At 39.1% G+C, this 19568-nt stretch overlaps 2 protein-coding genes across 2 annotated transcripts in view; one reads left to right on the top strand and one right to left on the bottom strand.

Moving 5' to 3' along the window:
• The first annotated feature begins 165 nt into the window (after positions 1-165).
• The window catches only part of LOC113230641 (peroxisomal leader peptide-processing protease), a 30015-nt gene continuing 10612 nt past the window's right edge, over positions 166-19568 (top strand). The window contains exons 1-3 of the mRNA XM_026464644.1: positions 166-521; positions 1469-1632; positions 18411-18514. Of these exons, the coding sequence (XP_026320429.1) occupies positions 169-521; positions 1469-1632; positions 18411-18514 (621 nt within the window). The 5' untranslated portion in view covers positions 166-168. The remainder of the gene's footprint in view (positions 522-1468; positions 1633-18410; positions 18515-19568) is intronic.
• On the bottom strand, positions 3535-17328 carry LOC113230642 (NADH dehydrogenase [ubiquinone] 1 alpha subcomplex subunit 11-like). The gene is made up of 5 exons (XM_026464645.1): positions 17197-17328; positions 13400-13503; positions 12672-12781; positions 9638-9844; positions 3535-3985 (listed from the first exon to the last, which is right to left on the bottom strand). Exons 1-5 carry the CDS (start codon positions 17311-17313, stop codon positions 3930-3932), a joined length of 594 nt encoding a protein of 197 aa, XP_026320430.1. The 5' UTR covers positions 17314-17328; the 3' UTR covers positions 3535-3929.

Raw genomic sequence — 19568 nt, 5'->3', positions numbered from 1 at the left:
CTACATTTTTCTCCACATTTTTATTTTCGTCCTGAAAAATTACATAGAAATTACATATGAGGATCACTCTATATATGGATTTGTTTTGTTTAGTTCAAAGATCAAAATCTTACTCTTAGACGCGAAAAAATCCTTATTTAAAAGAAACTTCTTTTTACAGCAATCAAGATGGCGGTTGAAGGCGTCATGGTGTCCTACAACTACTCCGAAGACGGCGAATTGGCGAACATCCTCACAGTGGCAGCTTCAGGCATAAAATTTTCGAAGCGTTGGGTTCTCACTCACGGCTCCATACTTTCCCCTCTAAAACAAGTTCGCGCCATACAAAACGCTAAAGGAAAATCTATATTGAATGAAGAATTCTACGCAAACCTACCAGAAATACACGTGACATGTGAAAAAGCAAATTCTAAGTCCCAAAGCTTGTACGATAGTGTGGAAAGACTGAGCAGAGATAGAAGCATGGACAGTGATGCAGATTTTGAACATAGCAGCTATCAGATTAGAGTTTTGACTGGCAGGTAAGTATTTATTACATTATTGCAGAGGCCGGGAAGTAAGGGATTACTGGACAAGTATGAGTTACAAGGACTAGCGCCAGCGAGGCCTTGTATTAATTAATACGAGGCAAGCAATCCCCGTTCCCGCCGAGGCATGTGTAGTATTTTTCTCAAACAATGTGAGGAAATAATAAAAGACTAAAAAGAGGAAGATGTATATAGAAAAATTAAAAAAATATTAATGTGAAAACTAATATTTGACTTGTTAGGACAATTTCTAAAAGAAAATGTTATTGTTTTTCCTCTACACACTAGCACTTATTTTCGCGACCAAAATACAAAAGTTCTTTCTTTTGTTTCTTCGTCTTTTTTGTATTTTGGTCGCGAAAATAAGTACTAGTGAGAAGAGCGATAACGAAAATACAATAATAGAAATCAGAAGTTCAGCAGACTACCATTAATGTGTCTGGAAAAAAATAACATTTACTTTTAGCAATTGTCTTACCTATATATTCCTAGTCCTAATTGTCAATTTTTTTTACTTTTTCTATAAGGGTTACGCTTCCACATTTATATGGCGAACGGCTATAGAGTAGAAAGAAATCTTGTCTTTAAACTTGTTCCCAGAATGTTATAACTTTAGCCTTTTCTAGGCGAGAGTGAATAGGCATTATTAGATGTGCATGCTCCATCATCAACCTCATCGTCAATTTCCATCAGGTGAAATGGAAATCAAATGCGCACTTACATTTTATTAAAAAAAATGAAAAGACGCATGATGCGAATAAAGCTTCATACTTGACATTGTCTCTTCGTGTGGTCGAGTAAGTATTACTTGTTTATGTCCGTAAATTGGTTTGTTTAAAAAACAAGTACCTATATACGCTATTTAGACCCGAAAAATGTTTTGATTTGCAAAGTCTAACGATCGCATAAATCTAAGAACTCGATTTGTTGTAAATTTCCAGAATATGTCACGTATGGCAATGCCCGATCCTGGACCGGTGCGTGGACGACATCCTGTACAGCTGGACGATAGGACACCGCGACGGTGACGTAGAGAAGCAGACACAGCTTGGCAAGTCGCTGTTATCCGTCTTCGTGCTTGTCGACTTAGAGAGCGATGATCGAGGTATGCATTCATAAATATCAAACCAATACTTCTGTCCCCCAATCAACGTCCCTATCTACCGACCCGAGAGATAGTGAGTTCCAGGGAGACTACGGGCTCCCCGGTAAGACCGGGTACGGCGGGCATCCGGGCTAAGCCCTCCGCCAGTGATACGCCTTCACGTCTCTGGCAGAGACGGACTCTGGGCATGGGCGAATTAAAGAGATTTGGTAAAGGACATTTGTAAGGTTGCCAGTTTTCATAAAATTGTAAATAGTCACGTAGTTGTTGTCGACTGTTTTATCGATGGATTGTGAAAGAAGTTAAAAGTATACCTTAATGTCTGAACGAAATGAAATGAAATTGAAAATGAAATTTTATTTATTTAGGCGTTATTGCCTTCTTCATTCTTATTTTGGCAGTTAGCCTACTGGTATTGAGACCAGTCTTTATTCATATACGTTTTAACAAGCACAGACGAATTTGATTATGTATACGCATTAAATTAAAAGCTTTGTACAATGTGTCGCATCTTTGTATTTTTAATTAATTGACTTAGAACATTTAGACGATAATCGATAGAATTATTTATCGCCTGCAATCACTGGCTGCTTGCAACACTTTTGCGCAATGAACTGCCATTTTATCTTAAAAAAAGGCAGACTATAGATATGTAGATAGCGCAGGCCACACCGCGAATGAAGCTAAGCTATCTTACCTTAGCTCACGTAGTTGCATGTAAATTTAGGCTAAGAACATACGCAGTAAGTAGTGACATGCTACACTGTGTATACGTACGTGGGCAAGGGCGACAGAAGGGCGACACATAATTTTACATAGCTTACCGGGATCGTTGGGTTAGTTTAGTTAGCCCGGTTAGCTTAGTTCGCGGTGCGAACCAAAATATGAATAGATGCCCCGGCTACGTGAGCTAAGCCAAGTTAGCCAAGTTAAATAAATAATAACGCACACACTCATAGCCCTGGGGGAAACCCTGAACCGCGGGTGCCATGGACACACATAGGTAGACAACCAAAATGTAGGCCATACAAATATTTATTTTTTATATTAGCCGGCCGAGGAATCGAACCCGGGACCTCCGCGTGACAGTCAACATGGCAACCGTTCGGCCACAGTAGTATAAAAAGCGATACTGTTATATTTCGTAATATATAATCTATGAATTGAAATAACAATGATAATTCACAAGTATCTTTAATATAATCAGATAGCGCTGTACAGTAACGTAATTCAAGATAATAAAAATTATGTACACGTCGTTTCGTTCTGGCCTTTTTTGAGGACACCCTTATCTAGTCAAGATAAGTACGCTAAGGTTAACCTTGTCCCAGGTCAGAAGTACAAAGAATAAACGGGCGTATAGGAAAAAGACTTGCGAGTGGATGATGCTGAAGCGGTATGTCAGCAGCGTAGGTTCGTTGTGTACAATAGTGGGAAACACGTGTAGTGGTATTTTTCGTCATGTCACACTAGAGGTAATATGGGTATGATACTAGTACCTAAGCTAAATAGTCGCTTCAAGAACAAGAAAAAGAATTAATGGTGAATTTCTACGATAAATTTCTAATGAGGTTCTGAGAAAGCATATTTTTTTACACCAGGATCCTGTGCAGTCTTTACGCGGTACATAATACGAGAGCCCAAATTCCACTATGGTTTGTTGTGCCCTAGATGATGATCGAATCAAGAAATGAGAAGATCCGTAGAAGAACGAAAGTTACCGGCATAGCCACTGACTTACAATTATATGGACGTCGGGTCCGCGCTAAAAAGTGTCCGAACTTATAGGGCGTTAAAATCGCATACAGAGCGTCATTCACGCTTTAGTCTTTAGTTTGTTCGACTGACAGCGAAGCAAGCAAAATTAGACAGTGCTGCGATGACATTACAACTTAAATTCAACGTTTTAGCTTTTTCATATTCCTTTACATGTCACTACGTTTAAATAGGTTGACCTGGGACATTTTTTTCGTGGTTTTTGTATTAGACCCGTCGTCCATTTGTAAGTCAATGGGCATAGCCAAGGAATTAGCAAGTTAAAGTGGCAGTGAGGACGGCCGTTGGGACAGACAGGTTCTCAAATGGAAACCACGAACCGGAAGGCGTTCAGTGTCTAACCGATGGATACACGTCGCTTCCGACCGGCTAGTCTAGCAATATTTTAGGCAAGCCTATGTTCAGCCGTGTACGTCTTCCGGCTTATATGATGATGATAAGATCAAATTTATCAGTCAATCGTGGACATTAATATAGTACAACGCAATCTAATGATACTCAAATTCTTAATACAACTAATTTCAAGGTCGACCAATCGTGCTTGTCCTCCCAGAGAGCTGACACGCCTTGAGGACGTCTGAAACAAACGCAAATAAATTATATTTGTTACATTGGACCTGCTAAAAAGTGACGGGATGAATAATTCGTGTGTCTGGTAAGCGACACGCCTCTCCATAACAACTGCTGTGCCTTGGTCTATTACACAGGTTGCCACCAGCTGTGGAAAAAATATTTTGTTGAGACATCTAAAGAAAAAAGTACTTGGTTCAAAACAATACAACCTGAGCATTGACTTACAAATAAATGGACGACGGGTCTAATACAAAAACCACGAAAAAAATGTCCCAAGTCAACCTATTCGAAATTTAAATTGTAATGTCATCGCAGTATCGCGCTGTCAGTAGAACAAATGAAGACTAAAGCGGAGTGTCGCGTTCTGTATACGATTTTAGCGCCTTACAAGTGCGGACACTTTTTAGCGCGGACCCGACGTCCATATAATTGTAAGTCAATGAACCTGAGCCACTGGAAGTTTCGTGGATTGATAACTGTATGCTGAATAGACTTAGTATTGTGACGGCTCTGAGGTCGCGCTCTGGGCACATTCCTTCAGAGAAGTTTATCTTTTTGATGGGCATTACGCCAACTCCATATTGTAGCAATAGAAGACGTTTACCACATTTTGATGGAATGTAGTCGCACCGAGAGACTCGGGAGACAGTTGGGAGTGTGGCCAACATACGACAGACACGGTGGTGTAACATTATACTGACCGTTCCTTCGTCGAACGAAGCCAAGATACTGTACAAAATATTACGAAGTGACATTACCATTTAGAAATGCATCGCTACACTTGCGATTTATAAGCGTTTGCATCGATGCAAACGCGTGGCTGCATCGATACACACACGCGATTGAATCGATGCAATCGCCTATAAATCCCAAGTGTCGCTTGCTTAAAATCGCGCGCGTGCGTATATGTAGACGATTAGAGACTGCATCGCTATTGAAGCGGTGAAGCTCCATAAATTTTGGTTTAAGAAAATAAAACTGCAGTGGCACTCAGACCTTCAATCGCAAAGATCTGATAGACAGCCACTGCTCCCATCATCTTGAGACATAAAACTAACAAGCACCCTTACCATTCAAAACCGGAACACAGTAATGCTTAATTTACTGCTTGGTAACAGAAATAGGTATGTGGGCAATACTTCCCTGGGCGAAGTAAGTAAGTAATTGCTTCCTTTTGACACATGTCATGATACTTTGATTGCGACGTATTTTAAATATTACAAGAACCGTAGTCACGTTTTCCACTGAATTATGCTCTGGGGCCTTACCATGAACTTTACTAAGACGAGTCTTTAACGAAACATTTAAATTTAGGATTCTAAAATGAATTTATCGAGTTCTTAGGTTTTCGCGATTGTTACACATAGGAAATGAAACTATTTTTCCGAATTTAAATCGCATATATTTGTTTTTTCAAACAATTTATTTAATTAATAACTATTGTAACTATAGTGAAAAAATTGGGTGGTTTGCATCAATATTAGACATAACTGGTTGAAGACTGTACCACCTCAGTCAACCGTGACCATGGGATCTGTAAAGGGCCCGAAACGTCGGTTTGTTTGAAAAAACAAATATACGCGATTTAAATCCGGAAAAATAGTTTCATTTCCTCTAAAATGAATTGTTAAATTTCGTACCATGACCTAGTTAAAACTGATTCGCTTTCGAACCACTAACCCGCGAATGAATGACCGATTGTCCCTGGTCCGCTACCATTTCGTATTGTGAAATTTTTAAATGTAATGCCGGGTTCACGAGTCTTCGACTTGCGTTATTCGCTTGCTTGCGTTTGCTGGGTACACGGCGGCGTAGAATCTGCCTTCCGCGCAAAGGCGTTCGAGTCTTCCGCTTTGCGTTGCGGAGAAACTCGCGCGAATGCGTGGCGCCTTGTCTTTGTTTTGGTTTTATTGGACGCGTGGACGCTGTTGCTCTATGATTGGCCAGTGGTGCTCTCCTCCGCAAATGTTCCTTGTTGCTTGCGTGGGAAAATCAAGCTTGCTAGATATCAAACTTACGCGACGCAAAGAAATCCTACGCAAAGCATGCGGTCGGCACGAGCGAGCGACTCGTGAATAGTTCTACCTGCGCGCTCAAGACAGATCTTCGTGTATGCGCGTAGCGAGTCACGCAAGCAAGCGAAAAACGTGAAAAACTCGTGAACCCGGCATAATGTTCTTTGTCATGTTTTTTGACGGTGGTTTTATAGGTACTTCTGTGAAACACAAAAAACAAACTTATGTCATTACTAAGTGAAACAATTAAAGAACATGCGCTTGTCGCCTTTTCCATAAATACAAGGAACGATAGAATTTGTATGAAGAGGCTCTACGGCGAAACCTTTGCCTACCTAAATATATGTGTGAATGTTTATTAAAAAAAAGTGAATCAAAAGATAATAAACTAATACCTAAACCAGAAAACATCTCTGGTCTATTACGATATTTTGCCTGCGTATCCATAGACCGCCACCTGATACGATCCTGGCATATAACTTAACTCTTCTATCACTCGCATTAAACCCATTCTAATTTAAAAGTATATTAGAAGAATAATAAGATGTAAGAATCGTAATACTGCCCTTTCTTATCATAACTATCGTAACGGACATTTATAGCCAAATTGAGTTATTAACAATCTGGGATCACCGAAACGAGATCTACAACCACATATGTGGTTTTTTATATATCGAGTTTTTAGGTTTTCGCGACTGTTATACATAGGAAATGAAACTATTTTTCGGGATTTAAATCGCGTATATTTGTTTTTTCAAACAAACCTTTCACGGTTGACTGAGGTGGTACAGTCATCAACCAGTTATGTCTAATATTAATGCAAACCAATGACCCTATTGCGAACAAAATGAATGTTTTTGTTTACAAATAATACTGATTTTCCATCTATATATATTGTTTCCATTGAATATATTGGTTCCAATCAGTATTTCTTTTAATTTTCAAATCGTGACCTCTCAATTTCACAATTTTGAGTTACGACAATATTTGGTTTCGTGTGCGACATTCAATAATGACCAAAGGTCCTAAATAAATGGAGTTAAAAAAAACTGCAACTCGAAGAGGCTTTGCAAACATACTTGTAGTACTACTGTAAATACAATAATCACAAGAGATACAATTATACTCCGCCTATTTAAGACGCTGACAAGCGTCGATGACCTTGCGTCGATAACCTTGAGCGATAACGCGCCTACTATAATTTCTCCAATAAGGTGGCGCCATACGCCCCGATGCGGTAAGAGTGTGGTAGTTGGACCTTCCGCTTGATTTAACATAATATTGATTGCCGGTAACAGATGGCGTTGTACATAAAATACATACATGCTATCAAACCAAAAAATATGAAAGCATATAAGAACTGGATGTTATGCAAGCTACGCAGCAGAAGTTTTCAACGTTGCAGTTTTACTAAATAATCAAGGACGCAAGCAATAATTTCATTTTTGTTTTGAATACTTTGTGTTTTAGGTTCTAAATCAACCAAAAATATTTTTTTTTATTCTCACCTAATGGCTAAATTTGACTTTTTTTAAATATTTTGTTTTGATTTCAACGAATTGGTGCATTATATTTACTTATTTACATATTTTTTGTGTATGATATTTTTTCACTCTGTTAAGTGCCTGTCCATAATTTGTAAGCAAATATGTAGCTCGTACTTTAGTAGGTGAAAGTTACTTTTTACTCCTAAATTTGTTATTTGTCTTTTATTTAAAACAAGTAAAGTGTCAGGATCAAGATAAGTACCATTTAAATAACCACACCAAATTTGGTAGTAAGCAAGTTTGATTTGCCCGAGAAAAATATGTCAAAAAATAACCACCAGAGTCTCACTGTAATCCAGTTTTTGTATTACCTATGACAATAAGCATATTCTAGGATTTTCAAGCTACACGTCAAGATACGTGTTAGAGGATGTACTATTTTCAAAGTTCCACGTGCTATAATATAATATCGTTTATTAAAGACAACAAGGCCCACTTTGTATTAGTAACAGACTTATAAACTATGTTAGTAAATTATTTCTAACTTAGATCTAGTACAATTTATGAGGTGCCTCATTAGAGGCCCCTCCACTCTATCAGCAATCATTTTGAGAATGCTGTTGCTACTGTTGCGAAGTCTGTTCAGCAGAGAAGCTGATTTCTTTCTTATGATTGCTGCGAAAGAATCCATCCGCGCCTCAGCAAACATGGAAGAAGCGCTACAGAACTTCGGCAGACGCAACAGCATCCTAAAAGCATTGTTGTATTGGGTGCGGAGAGCAATGTACGACTTTTGCGTGTGCCTATTCCATAGGCTGCCCGCGTAAAAAGATGTACAATAGGCTTTGAAAAGAGTTACCTTAACTTCAGCAGAGCATCGAGCAAACCTGTGAACCAGCATATTCGCTCTTACTGACAAAGCTCTCCGCTCCCTTTCCATATCATTATCATCTTTGAGATCAGGCCTAACGACATGTTAATAACGCTATGTTATCGCCTAAAAACTTACACAAAAACACCATATTTAACGGATTTTGGGCACCTCATCGCCTTAACCGCCTGGCCGAACGGTTACCGTGGCGGTCTGCCACGCCGAGGTTCCGGGTTCGATTCCCGGGCCGAGAGAAATTTTTGTAAGGCCTACATTTATTTCTTTCGTGAGTTTGGGTGTAATTTTTGTCTATGTGTGTGTCCATGGCACCCGCGATACAAGGTTTGCCTAGTGCTTGGCTATGTTGAGTGTGCGTTCGTAAGTAAAAAGTAAACTCCGTAAGTAAGGGAGGCCCTACACTTTTTAATGCTAAATCGACTTGAGCTGGCCATAATTATTTTCTGTCCGCACCATAAGAGCGAAAAAAACATTGGGCGACGACGAACGGTATGATTCAACACAGGCACGTCATTCCATCTAATGTGAATGTGTAATGTGAACATTACTGCCTTTCGGTTTCGAAGAGTAAGGTTGCTGGTGAAATAATAGGCACATGGGTTTTATCAACTTATGTCTCATGGTGACGGGCGCACTAGCAGTGCCCTTCAGATCTTTGCGATTTAAAGCTCTAAGTTACTGCAACTGTTATGGACAGGCGTGTCGCTTAAAACCAGGCGCGCGACTTTTCGTTTTATCACTTGGTGTCGTAAAAAAACGCACAGGCGACTGTGCACGCCATCATCAGTAAATTACATATATCGAGTATATAACTAGAAATAGAGACGAAATAAGGGACATCCATCCCTGGCAACTCATAAGGCAAATGGGCCTTATATCACTTTTAAAAATAAAACTCTCGTTTGCACTGAAATCACAAATAAGAAAGTTGAAATAGTACAGCGCCAACAATTGACCTGTGTGCACGTAATAAAGGTTAATATCTCTAACTATGGGGCGCTTTTTTCGGTGGTGTGGGGAAAACAGCAAAACATCTAATTATTGAACAAACGGAATTACATTTCATCGGTAATTAAAAATGTAATTTTTTAATTTTCGTACATTATAGCAAAGCTCAAGTTAAACCCGTCAATTGTTGCGAATTCGGGCTGGCCAATTGAAGCGCAGTTGTCACTGTAATGATACGGTAGAATAGTTTTCAAACAAATTAAATGACATTTCGTCTCTATTTCTGGTTATATATTCGATGAGGACATATCACTTACCGGGCTTAGGATCAGCCATCAACGTGTAATCATGCCTCCAACTGTTTACACTACCCATGTGTGGTACAATGTCGGGTATCAACGTGACGTCGTTGTCAACGGCAGTCTTTTTGACTACGCCTATCGCACCCAGCGCTAAGCCACCGACCACTAACCCGTGCATCGAACCCACATATGCAGCAACGATTGGCCCGCATGCAAGTCCACCTGATTGGCAAAAACAATTAATGTTAAATGCGTGTTTTTCTTTTACATCCGGCTATTAAGACAACGAAATGTTAGGCTTAAAATTTGTAACTTGTTAGGCGTTAAACAATAATCTAAATACTAGTAATTTATTTCCAGTAATTGACTCCTATGCGAGGTGCGGCTGAAAAGTAATCTACCTAAGTATGGAATAATACCACCACCCATTTTTAATTGTAATGTACGTAGGAAATGCACTTATTATATTTGTAACAAAGAGACATTAAACGTTAGAAAGAATCTGTTCAAAAAGAAGCTGTTGCTCATTTAAAAAAAAATCTCTTTTCTCCCGCCATTATGCCCTTGTTAAGTGATTTTTTTTTATTTAAGGTCTTTGACCGTAATATACAAAAAGAGTGTCTGTATTTTGAAAAAAGAATAAGCAACGAATGCGTCACGATAGTGGCCAACTCTTTACTGGTACCTGGCCATTTGCTTTTAAATGTCCTTTTTCCTTCACTATTCTTGCGTTGACTCGTTCCGTCGTCACTCTCATCACAATTCTCGAAACGAAAGGAAGTGTACACAAATCATCACCTTCATAAACTTCCCAAAGGCCCTTTTGGGCTTTTCACTTCTATTTTTAAACAAATTATGTGGACCGAGCATTGACTTACAATTATACACACATCAAACAAAGTTTGCGATCAATAGCATAAGCTCCTATAATTCTTTAAATTTAACTTTATCAAGAAAAAATCTATGTTGTATGCTTTCTTTAAATTGGAATACCCTGTTTGAAATTAAAATATAAAACTATTTTTTATTATTTATTTAAAAAAATTGAGCCATTAATCATAATGTAATAGTGATAGAAATTTCATAGAAAGAAAAAGACTGTTTAATTAAACTTAAACAACAATTTATTATTAAAAGGTGTGAATTCAATATAAAATAACTCCTCCCCTGGCTCGAATACATGCGAAGATCCTCCTGGGCATGCTGAGGATCAAGTTATCCAGCATTTCCTGGGGTAACCTATCCCATTCTTCAATAGCGGCTTCCCTGAGCTCTGGAACTGTCTGGGGTCGTGGCTCACGGTTCCATACTGCTCGTTTAAGAGCATCCCACGCGTGCTCTATTGGGTTTAAGTCGGGCGAGCCGGCAGGCCAGTCTAATCGTGTGATATCGTATTATTGAAGAGCAGCATTGACTCGTTGAGCTCGATGTGCGGGCGCATTATCATCGACCAGTACAAATTGGTGCCCATGGTTTACTCGGAATGGTCTGACGATATCATCAATAGCAACTGCTTTGTACATGTCTGCTGTCATGAAGCCCCGATACGGGATCAAAGGCGTTCTAGCTCCAATCATAATGCCACCCCAAAAGGACACCGATTTTCCGCCTTGCTGAACTGTTCCAATGGCAGTTCTTTGTCTTTCACGGTCGCCTGGTCTTCTCCAGACACGGACACGTCGGTTATCTGGATGAGTGCTGATTCGGGATTCGTCAACGAAGAGACAGTTTTGCCAAATGTTTTCGTCCTCACCTTCTTCATTTTGCCGAAGTCTAGCCCACTGCAATCTTCGTTGTTGACGTTGCCGGGAATTGAGCGGAGCTCGCCAAGACCTCCGTGCTCGTAATCCAGGCTGGTGCAAGCAATTGCGAACGGTCTGCGTGCTAACTTCAAGCGCAGAGGCGGCCCTGACTTCTGCTTTTATTTTAGTGGCGTTGATTGTTGGATCACGGGCTGCCAGCAATCTAATATAGCGCTTTTGGGCAGCTGTCAAAACAGTTGGGCGAACGCTGCGGGGTCGGTCAGCTAAATTCCCCATTCCGTGATACCTCTGCAACGTAGCCACGACACAGGATTGGTATATAGCAAGTCTGCGTGCTATTACTCTCGTGGTGTATCCTTCTTCCCTCAAAGTTACTATTCTAGCTCGTAATACCTCTGATAATCCTCTTGGCATTTTTTCAATCAAACTTTCCGCGAAAAATATCTTGAATCGCTTATAATTGACTAAATCAGATTTCTGAATGAGCGTAAGCTAGGACTGAAAGCCTTTTTATATGAAAAAACAATTGAACGGGGTCATTGTTTTATGTTCTAATTTATTTTTAAATAAAGAATCTAAAAAGAAGAAAAAATCATAACATAATCTACAGTAACAAAAAAGATTTCAGTTTTTCGAAGTGATCGCAAACTTTTTTTGATGTATGTATGGACGTCGGGTCCGCGCTAAAAAGTGTCCGCACTTGTAAGGCGCTAAAATCGTATACAGAGCGCCAAACTCCGCTTTAGTCTTCATTTGTTCTACTGACAGCGCGATACTGCGATGACATTACAATTTAAATTTCGAATAGGTTGACTTGGGACATTTTTTTCGTGGTTTTTGTATTAGACCCGTCATCCATTTATTTGTAAGTCAATGGGACCGAGCCTTTCCTTATCCTATCGCTAAGGCTAGGCCACAACACTTGCTTCTCCGAACATCCCTGACGCGCTACAGAAGCGAGGCAGCCCCATCAGCACCCAGAACGCATTATTATACTGAATCCGGAGTAGGGTTGTTGCGAATATCAGCGGTTTCGAATACGACAGTTTAACGTTCCATTCGGGTGTTGTGAATAAAAATGAAAATAAATCGTACGATATCAAATCGAACCGACCGGTCGACAACTGAGTTATCTTAAGGTACTGAATTACCCCCTGGTCCGGATAGCCCTATAGGTATATCTACATATAATAAATACCTCCACAAACTGCATTAATATGCAGAACATTCGGCTCTTATCTGCTACGGATGCGTAAACTTTAAATAAAACAAACTAATGGACTGACCAAGAAAGTAGTTGAGGACATCGTCTTTATCGCGCATTATGTGGGCTGCGTTGGAGACGGCTGCGAACGTAGCCCCCATCAGAGTAATAGGAATCGTGTGATACATGTACCTAGAACATCGGATGGGTTTTGGTGTGGTGTGGTTACCTTTAACAGCGTTTTCTAATCTGGGGTTCGCAGACTTCCCTCAGAACATCAAATTCTATTCTTCTTTATTAGGGGACAAACTTTTTTTACACAATGTTTGTGCTCATTTGACATGCATCTCACAGACGAAGAGGCCGACGATGGAGCATGCACACCGAATAATGCCAATTCATTTTTGCTTGAAAATGCCCAAGTTATAGCGTTCAGGGAATAAATTACAGACGAAATACTGGTGAAATTACTTCCACATGGGACTTGTCAACTTATGTCTCAGGATGACGATCGCAGTGGCAGTGTTTGAGTGGTACTGCAACTGTTATAGACAGGCGTGTAACTTACCATCAGGCGCACGACTGTTCGTCCCGTCACTTATTATAAAAAAAAGAATAAATCTGTAGGGAATTCAAAAGCCAGCAGAGAATTTCACCCCATAGCTATTCGCTATAACGCTCCGTGTGACGCCTTGAAATGTCCACAACATAGGGGTGGAACCCAAGCATAAGTCTAGTCCCCCGGTGATGTAAACGGGAAGGCGGAATTAAATCGTGCAATTGAGGAATAAGAAAGTGAATGATACTTACCGCCCCATCATTCTCGGAAAACCATGGGCGTGAGAATACATCAAGATGTCGAACGAGGAAAAGATGAGGCCCGCCACAGCGCCATAGCGACTGGCCACCATCATCTGGAATTATTTAGTAACAATACAGCTGTTTGTAATACGGTGTTTCGGTTATCAATGAAAAGAAAGAAAATATGTAGTATTTAACTTTGCAAAGTAAAATTATACCATTATAACTGGATAGAATTCTTTAATATCTTATCTAATGAGCCCTATACACGGTGGCGCTCGCCTTCACTCGTCTAGCTACGCGAGCGACATCGAGTGAAGACAAGGTAAATAAGCTGTCTACAAGTTGGTATTGGCCTTCACTCGCCTAAGCTCGACCAACATCTTAAGAGTATTTTTTATGTTATTAACCTTAAACTTTGTCACAAAAAGCTGTTTTTCATATTATAGCTCCTTGGGAAAGATTTCGCCCTGGGAAGCAAAGCAGCTCGCTTGTACTGTTGACCGCCCACTGTATTTGATCGTCAATCGTATGGGTGATTTTCACAAAGTTATTATCCCGATTTGAAACGTGATAAGAGTGAGCTTTTGTACCAGGGAGTCTACTCTTGTTCTTCATCCGAAACATTTACTGTCAAGTACTTAATACGATCAAATCAAGAGATAATGCCAAGTATAAAGCTTCATTCGCATCATGCGGGTTCGGACCCCGCAGCGTGCGGCGAACCCGAAACGGGCAGCAGAGCCTCAGCCGCATTCGATTTTACTTGAGCTTTACTTTGAGCACGGATTATCATTTGTGCTGGTTTTTAAACATGGGGAAAAATTTCGAAATTTGTAATTTCGTAAATACAGGGTGGAAATTTGTAATGCCACCTGGAGGGAAAGTACTCTAAATACTGGAGATAGAAATTTTTACTTAAAGGAAACATTCCTTTATTTTTTAAAAGAAATAAAACTGAATTCATAGATTTTCGAAAATTTCTAGCAACACGCGGGAATCGAACCCGCTTTAATCTGAAAAAAATGCACCCTGCACTTTTATTGCATCGATCGATAGGGTTAATTATAAGAATGAAATCTATCAACAAAATTGGTTAATTAAATGAAAAAAAAAACCATGAAATCTTAACGTATCTTAAACGTATTTTAATAAAACGAAAAAAATGGTAATCTAACTAATAAGTTGCTCGAAATCGGCTTTCTTGGATACACAAATTTAATCTTTTAACAAATTCATTTTGAAGGCTGTGGTTCAGAACACGATTTGTAATACAATTCATCACAACACGTTATCAAAAGTTACTCACTACATTCCAATGACAATAGTTGTACGAGTAGCTCCAAAAAATTATCACTTAACTATTAATATAGACAATATCGCGACAGTATGTTTCGGAATGCCCAAGGGCGCGTTCTATTTATTGGATGATTTTATTTATATTGGCTGACTGTCGCTTTTAGCCCGTTCCCATATCACGACGGCCTGTCGTGACTGTGCCGTGGACGTTTTTTTATCGTTGATCGACTGTCGTGTTTAGCTATACCTATTAGATCGTGACGACAATTTATCGGTTTTATTTAGAGATGGGCCGACTATGACTTTGGCCGACTAGCCGACTAGCCGACTAGTCGGCAGCAAAATGGCCGACTAGTCGGCCGACTAGTCTAGGCTAGACTAGGCTAGGCCGATCATTAATTTCGGTAGAATTCGGGTGACGTCGGAAATATTCGTAAGCGCGCTCTAGGTTCGTAGCATAGGCGCTGCGGCCGGCGCCCACGCGGACCTGTCAGGACATGTTTTTGTTGACATTACGTCGTTCATTCTGCGGCATTCATTTATTTGTAAACGGCGATATATTGGTTTTTAATTAATTAAAATTATATTACGTTGAATTACGAAGCTAACAGAGTGCAAATAATTTAATGAATAGTGAAAGTAACTAATTGAGATAGTTTGCGTTATGTCGAAAAAGAAATCACGCATTTGGATTTTTTTTGATGAATTAGAGGGAGAAGGAAGCAGTAAAGTGAAGTGCAATCAGTGTCAAGCAGTTATTTCTCGTGGTGGTCAGGGGAAAAAGGCAAATACTACGAGCATGACTAATCATATTAAGTACAAACATTCACTACTGATGCCTCAACCAAAGGAAGACTTTCTTTTTTAATTTTCTAACCCACTATTAGATTCTATTGTAAACTGAAACTGTGAGACTGATTCTTATAATAAAAAAAATAACAAGAGTAAAATAACAATTTTATTTCAATCACCCTCTCAATTTTTTTAAGCATATAAAATTAACATGAGTGAGAAGTGGGCCGACTAGTCGGCGGTTTTAGCCGATTAGTCACCGACTAGTCGCCGACTACAAAAATGGCCGACTAGTCGGCTTTACCGACTAGTCGGCGACTAGTCGGCCCATCTCTAGTTTTATTTATCGGCAGCCGCCTTGTCGTTTGCACGACAGAATCGTTTTGCCGAGGGCGCGGGAGACGGGGAGAGTATAGAGCAGAACACGTGCAGACAACGATCAATAAGACGTGACGACAATAGTAGCTGCGACTATCTGTCGTCACGTTTTTATCGTGACGTTTTATTTATCGTCAGACGACTGTCGTTCTAGCTTTTCCCATTGTCTTGACCGTCTGTCGTCTTAACGGCAAAAGAGTCGTGAACGACAGTTAATCGTGTCGTACTGTATGTGAACAACTTCATTTAAATATATAAGCCACGACACTTTAAACTGCACGACTATCTGTCGTCACGATATAATGGGAATGCACCCTAAGGATACCGCTGCCGTCATAGCGCTTGCACACAGGGATTCAGAAGCATTCCTTGCCATGACGGCCCTTCATTTAACTGCCTCGACCTCTTGCCTGCCAGGCAAGAGGTCGAGTCAGGTTCGATTCCCGGGCCGGGAGAAATATTTGTATGGCCTACATTTGTTTCTCTCGTGAGCTTGGGTGTAATTTGTGGTTGTCTATGTGTCCATAGCTCCCGCGACACAAAGCTCTACCTAGTGCGGGGCTATAAAATAAAGTAAAAGAAAATGGGTGTCGGGCCTTATTGGTACCGGGGTCTTGGGAGCATTTAGACGTTTGTAAAGGGTGTCCCAAAATTCACGCAAGAAGTAATTATAATAGAAAACACAGGTTTATAATTAAAAATTGTTTTTTTTTATTGATCCATGAAATACACATTATAGGGTTATGTATGTTGAAGCATGTCGAGTAAATGGCGTACCCGGATTTGCTGGCATATTTACTCTTTTCGTGAAATTTTCGATGACCGTTTTGCATAACTGTGTCTGAATCAAGATAACACAGCGCTCAATTTCCTTCTCCAAGGCGGTGCGTGATCGTTGGCTTGTTGGCATAAACCTTCGATTTCAGAATACCACAAACAAAAAAGTCATGATCTGGGCGGCCAATTCTGATTACCAAAACGGGAAATTACACGACCAAGAAATGACTCGTGGAGTAATAGCATTATTACTCGTGCTGTATGTCCACGTGGCACCGTCTTGTTAAAACTTCATATCATCCATTTTTCCTTGAGGTTTTTTGAAATCGAAGGTTTATGGTACCAAACCCACGACCATCCACGCCTTGAAGTGGAAATTGAGCGAAAATGTTATGCAAAAAAAGCCATGGCCATTTACCCGTTATGCTTTACCACTCATAACCCTGTCCCATGTACTTCATGGCTCAATAAAACAATTACAATTTTTTATTATAAACCTGTGTTTTTATCAAAATTACTTCTTGCGTGAATTTTGGGATATCCTTTATGTCGTCACTAACCTTGGTAGGTATATCGCATCCATCTGGAGCGTCGTAGTATCTTGCGTACCCTCGTGACTTTTTTGTATCGCATTCGCACAATGACGTTTCTTCGTTAAACTTACTTTTCTTTGCCATGATTATAGTTTTCCCTAAACTATTCTAAAGTAATGTAACATTTTGAAATGAGAGCTTAGTTATTGGAAAATTGTATTTGTTCCCCGTTCCAAAAATAATTGATTTCAATATTTGACACAATTGCCAAATACCAGAGATTTTATAAAAAAAAAAAACATTTTGTGCCAGCATACATTAAGTGTATAACAAAAGAGATTTATTGTATGAGATATTTAGTAGAAGTAGAGCAGTAGGGAGGAAAATAAAAAAAAATGTCTGCACCTAATTTGTTTTCGTGTAATAAATGGATAATAATGACAATAAAAATCTTTATTGAGTCATGGTTTCAGATTTTTTAATGCTCATTTGTCTTAGTTTTCAACGTGAAACTATAAAAGTTAATTTATATATGTCAAACATTAGCTCAGAACAGATTAAAATAATATAAATAATATATTGTATTATTACAAAAGGGGACCGTTTAGTTTTTTCCCTGCAGCTTTTACAAATTTAAAATGATCATTTAAATACATGCCATAAACTTATACTTACCAATAGATATATAGACGTTGCACACAGGTTATTAAACTTAAAGTGATTAATTTATTATCATTGACTTACAAGTATATGGACGTCGGGTCCGCGCTAGAAAGTGTCCGAACTTATAGGGCGTTAAAATCGTATACAGAGCGTCATTCACGCTTTAGTCTTCGTTTGCTCGACTGACAGCGAAGCAAGCAAAATTAGACAGTACTGACATTACAATTTAAATTCAACGTTTTAGCTTTTTCATATTCCTTTACATGTCACTACGTTTAAATAGGTTGACTTGGGACATTTTTTTCGTGGTTTTTGTATTAGACCCGTCGTCCATTTATTTGTAAGTCAATGTTTATTATTAATTAATCTATTAGTTAGTAATTTATTTTGTCTGTTTCCCAAAAATGTTAGTTTTTGAATTACGTCACTTTATAATTGAGAGTACGATATTATTCTTTGACATCGCATTTTAAATTGTAACATTGATTGAAATAAATTATTCTATTTTGAGAAAAATTATTGCTGATTTTCTATGTCTGAGTACAGTAGTTTTTAAAAGATATCTCTTCTCATTTCAGGCCTAAAGACTCTACGACCGTTATCAGAGCTGTTCGATCTGGTGAGGCCGCCACCAGGCCGAGGAACAGCAGTTGAGGTGCATTCTACTCCTTTTGGTTGTGAAGTAAGTAAATTTTTCTCTCAAAAAAAAAGAAACAATTTGCCATCATTTTGTTTCTTGTACCGCTGGCTTTAAGCTTATTTTTTTACGGACTGGTAATAATAACAAATATGCTTAACATTAAATAATACATTGTTTTACCAGGGCGCAAAAACGTTTTATTTTTTTCACTTCTCATTCTCTGAAAGTACGTCATTGTTGACTCAATTTAACTCCACGTATCTAGAGTAAAATGCTTCCTCTATTCCCTAGCGAGTAAAAGTATCTAATTTTTTAAATTACTTCAAGTGAAAGGATTCGCTCTGGACCTTTTGGAGGGAAAAGTGTCGTTTTTATTTTCACTTTCAATTATTTTGTGAAATCTAGTTTATAGTGGAATAGGATAGTGCTATTGTGCCTTAATCGAAGATTAAAACGCGAAATTATACGAATCTCGAACTAAAATACCCGTATCGGCCCGTTTTAAGGAATCCCGAGTCAATCCAAGCACGCCGCATCAAATTGCCTATCCTTTTTGTGGCGGCCATATTTACAGAAACATATTTAAACTTCATGTTTAGGCTGACGGCCTTGCCAAAGCCTTAATAAAAAAAAATTTAAAAAAAATCAAGTGAAAGTGGAATAGACGGTGGCGCCATGTTATTTTCCCGCGCTATTGCGTTTGTTGTATCTGTGTCTGGTAGAGGTGAGAAATAGCAGGTTACGAATACCAATAATGATTTCTGAAACTATTTATTAGCAATAGTAATTCTTCGACCATATTTGATTTCAATACGTCACTCAATAAATGTGCAGTTTGTGAAACGAGTTACAGTTACGCTTTGGTATTGCTTCGGTTTGAAGTATGTTCGATATATTTAGCGGTAGAGCCATTGACTTACAATTATATGGACGTCGGGTCCGCGCTAAAAAGTGTCCGCACTTGTAAGGCGCTAAAATCAAATACAGAGCGCGACACTCCGCTTTAGTCTTCATTTGTTCTACGGACAGCGCGATACTGCGATGACATAACAATTTAAATTTCGAATAGGTTGACTTGGGACATTTTTTTCGTGGT

This window comes from Hyposmocoma kahamanoa, unplaced genomic scaffold (genome assembly GCF_003589595.1).
Source record: "Hyposmocoma kahamanoa isolate Upper Pololo Valley unplaced genomic scaffold, ASM358959v1 64, whole genome shotgun sequence".
Lineage (NCBI taxonomy): Eukaryota > Metazoa > Arthropoda > Insecta > Lepidoptera > Cosmopterigidae > Hyposmocoma > Hyposmocoma kahamanoa.
This window is presented reverse-complemented; position numbering and strand designations above follow the sequence as displayed.

Bases quoted from the DNA above. Each gene is read 5' to 3' on its own strand.
- LOC113230642 (XM_026464645.1), bottom strand. From the start codon at position 17,313: ATGGCAAAGAAAAGTAAGTTTAACGAAGAAACGTCATTGTGCGAATGC. The intron at 13,504-17,196 runs GTTAGTGACGAC...AAATAATTCCAG, and splicing joins GATGCGATATACCTACCAAG to ATGATGGTGGCCAGTCGCTA. The intron at 12,782-13,399 runs GTAAGTATCATT...CCGATGTTCTAG, and splicing joins TTTCCGAGAATGATGGGGCG to GTACATGTATCACACGATTC.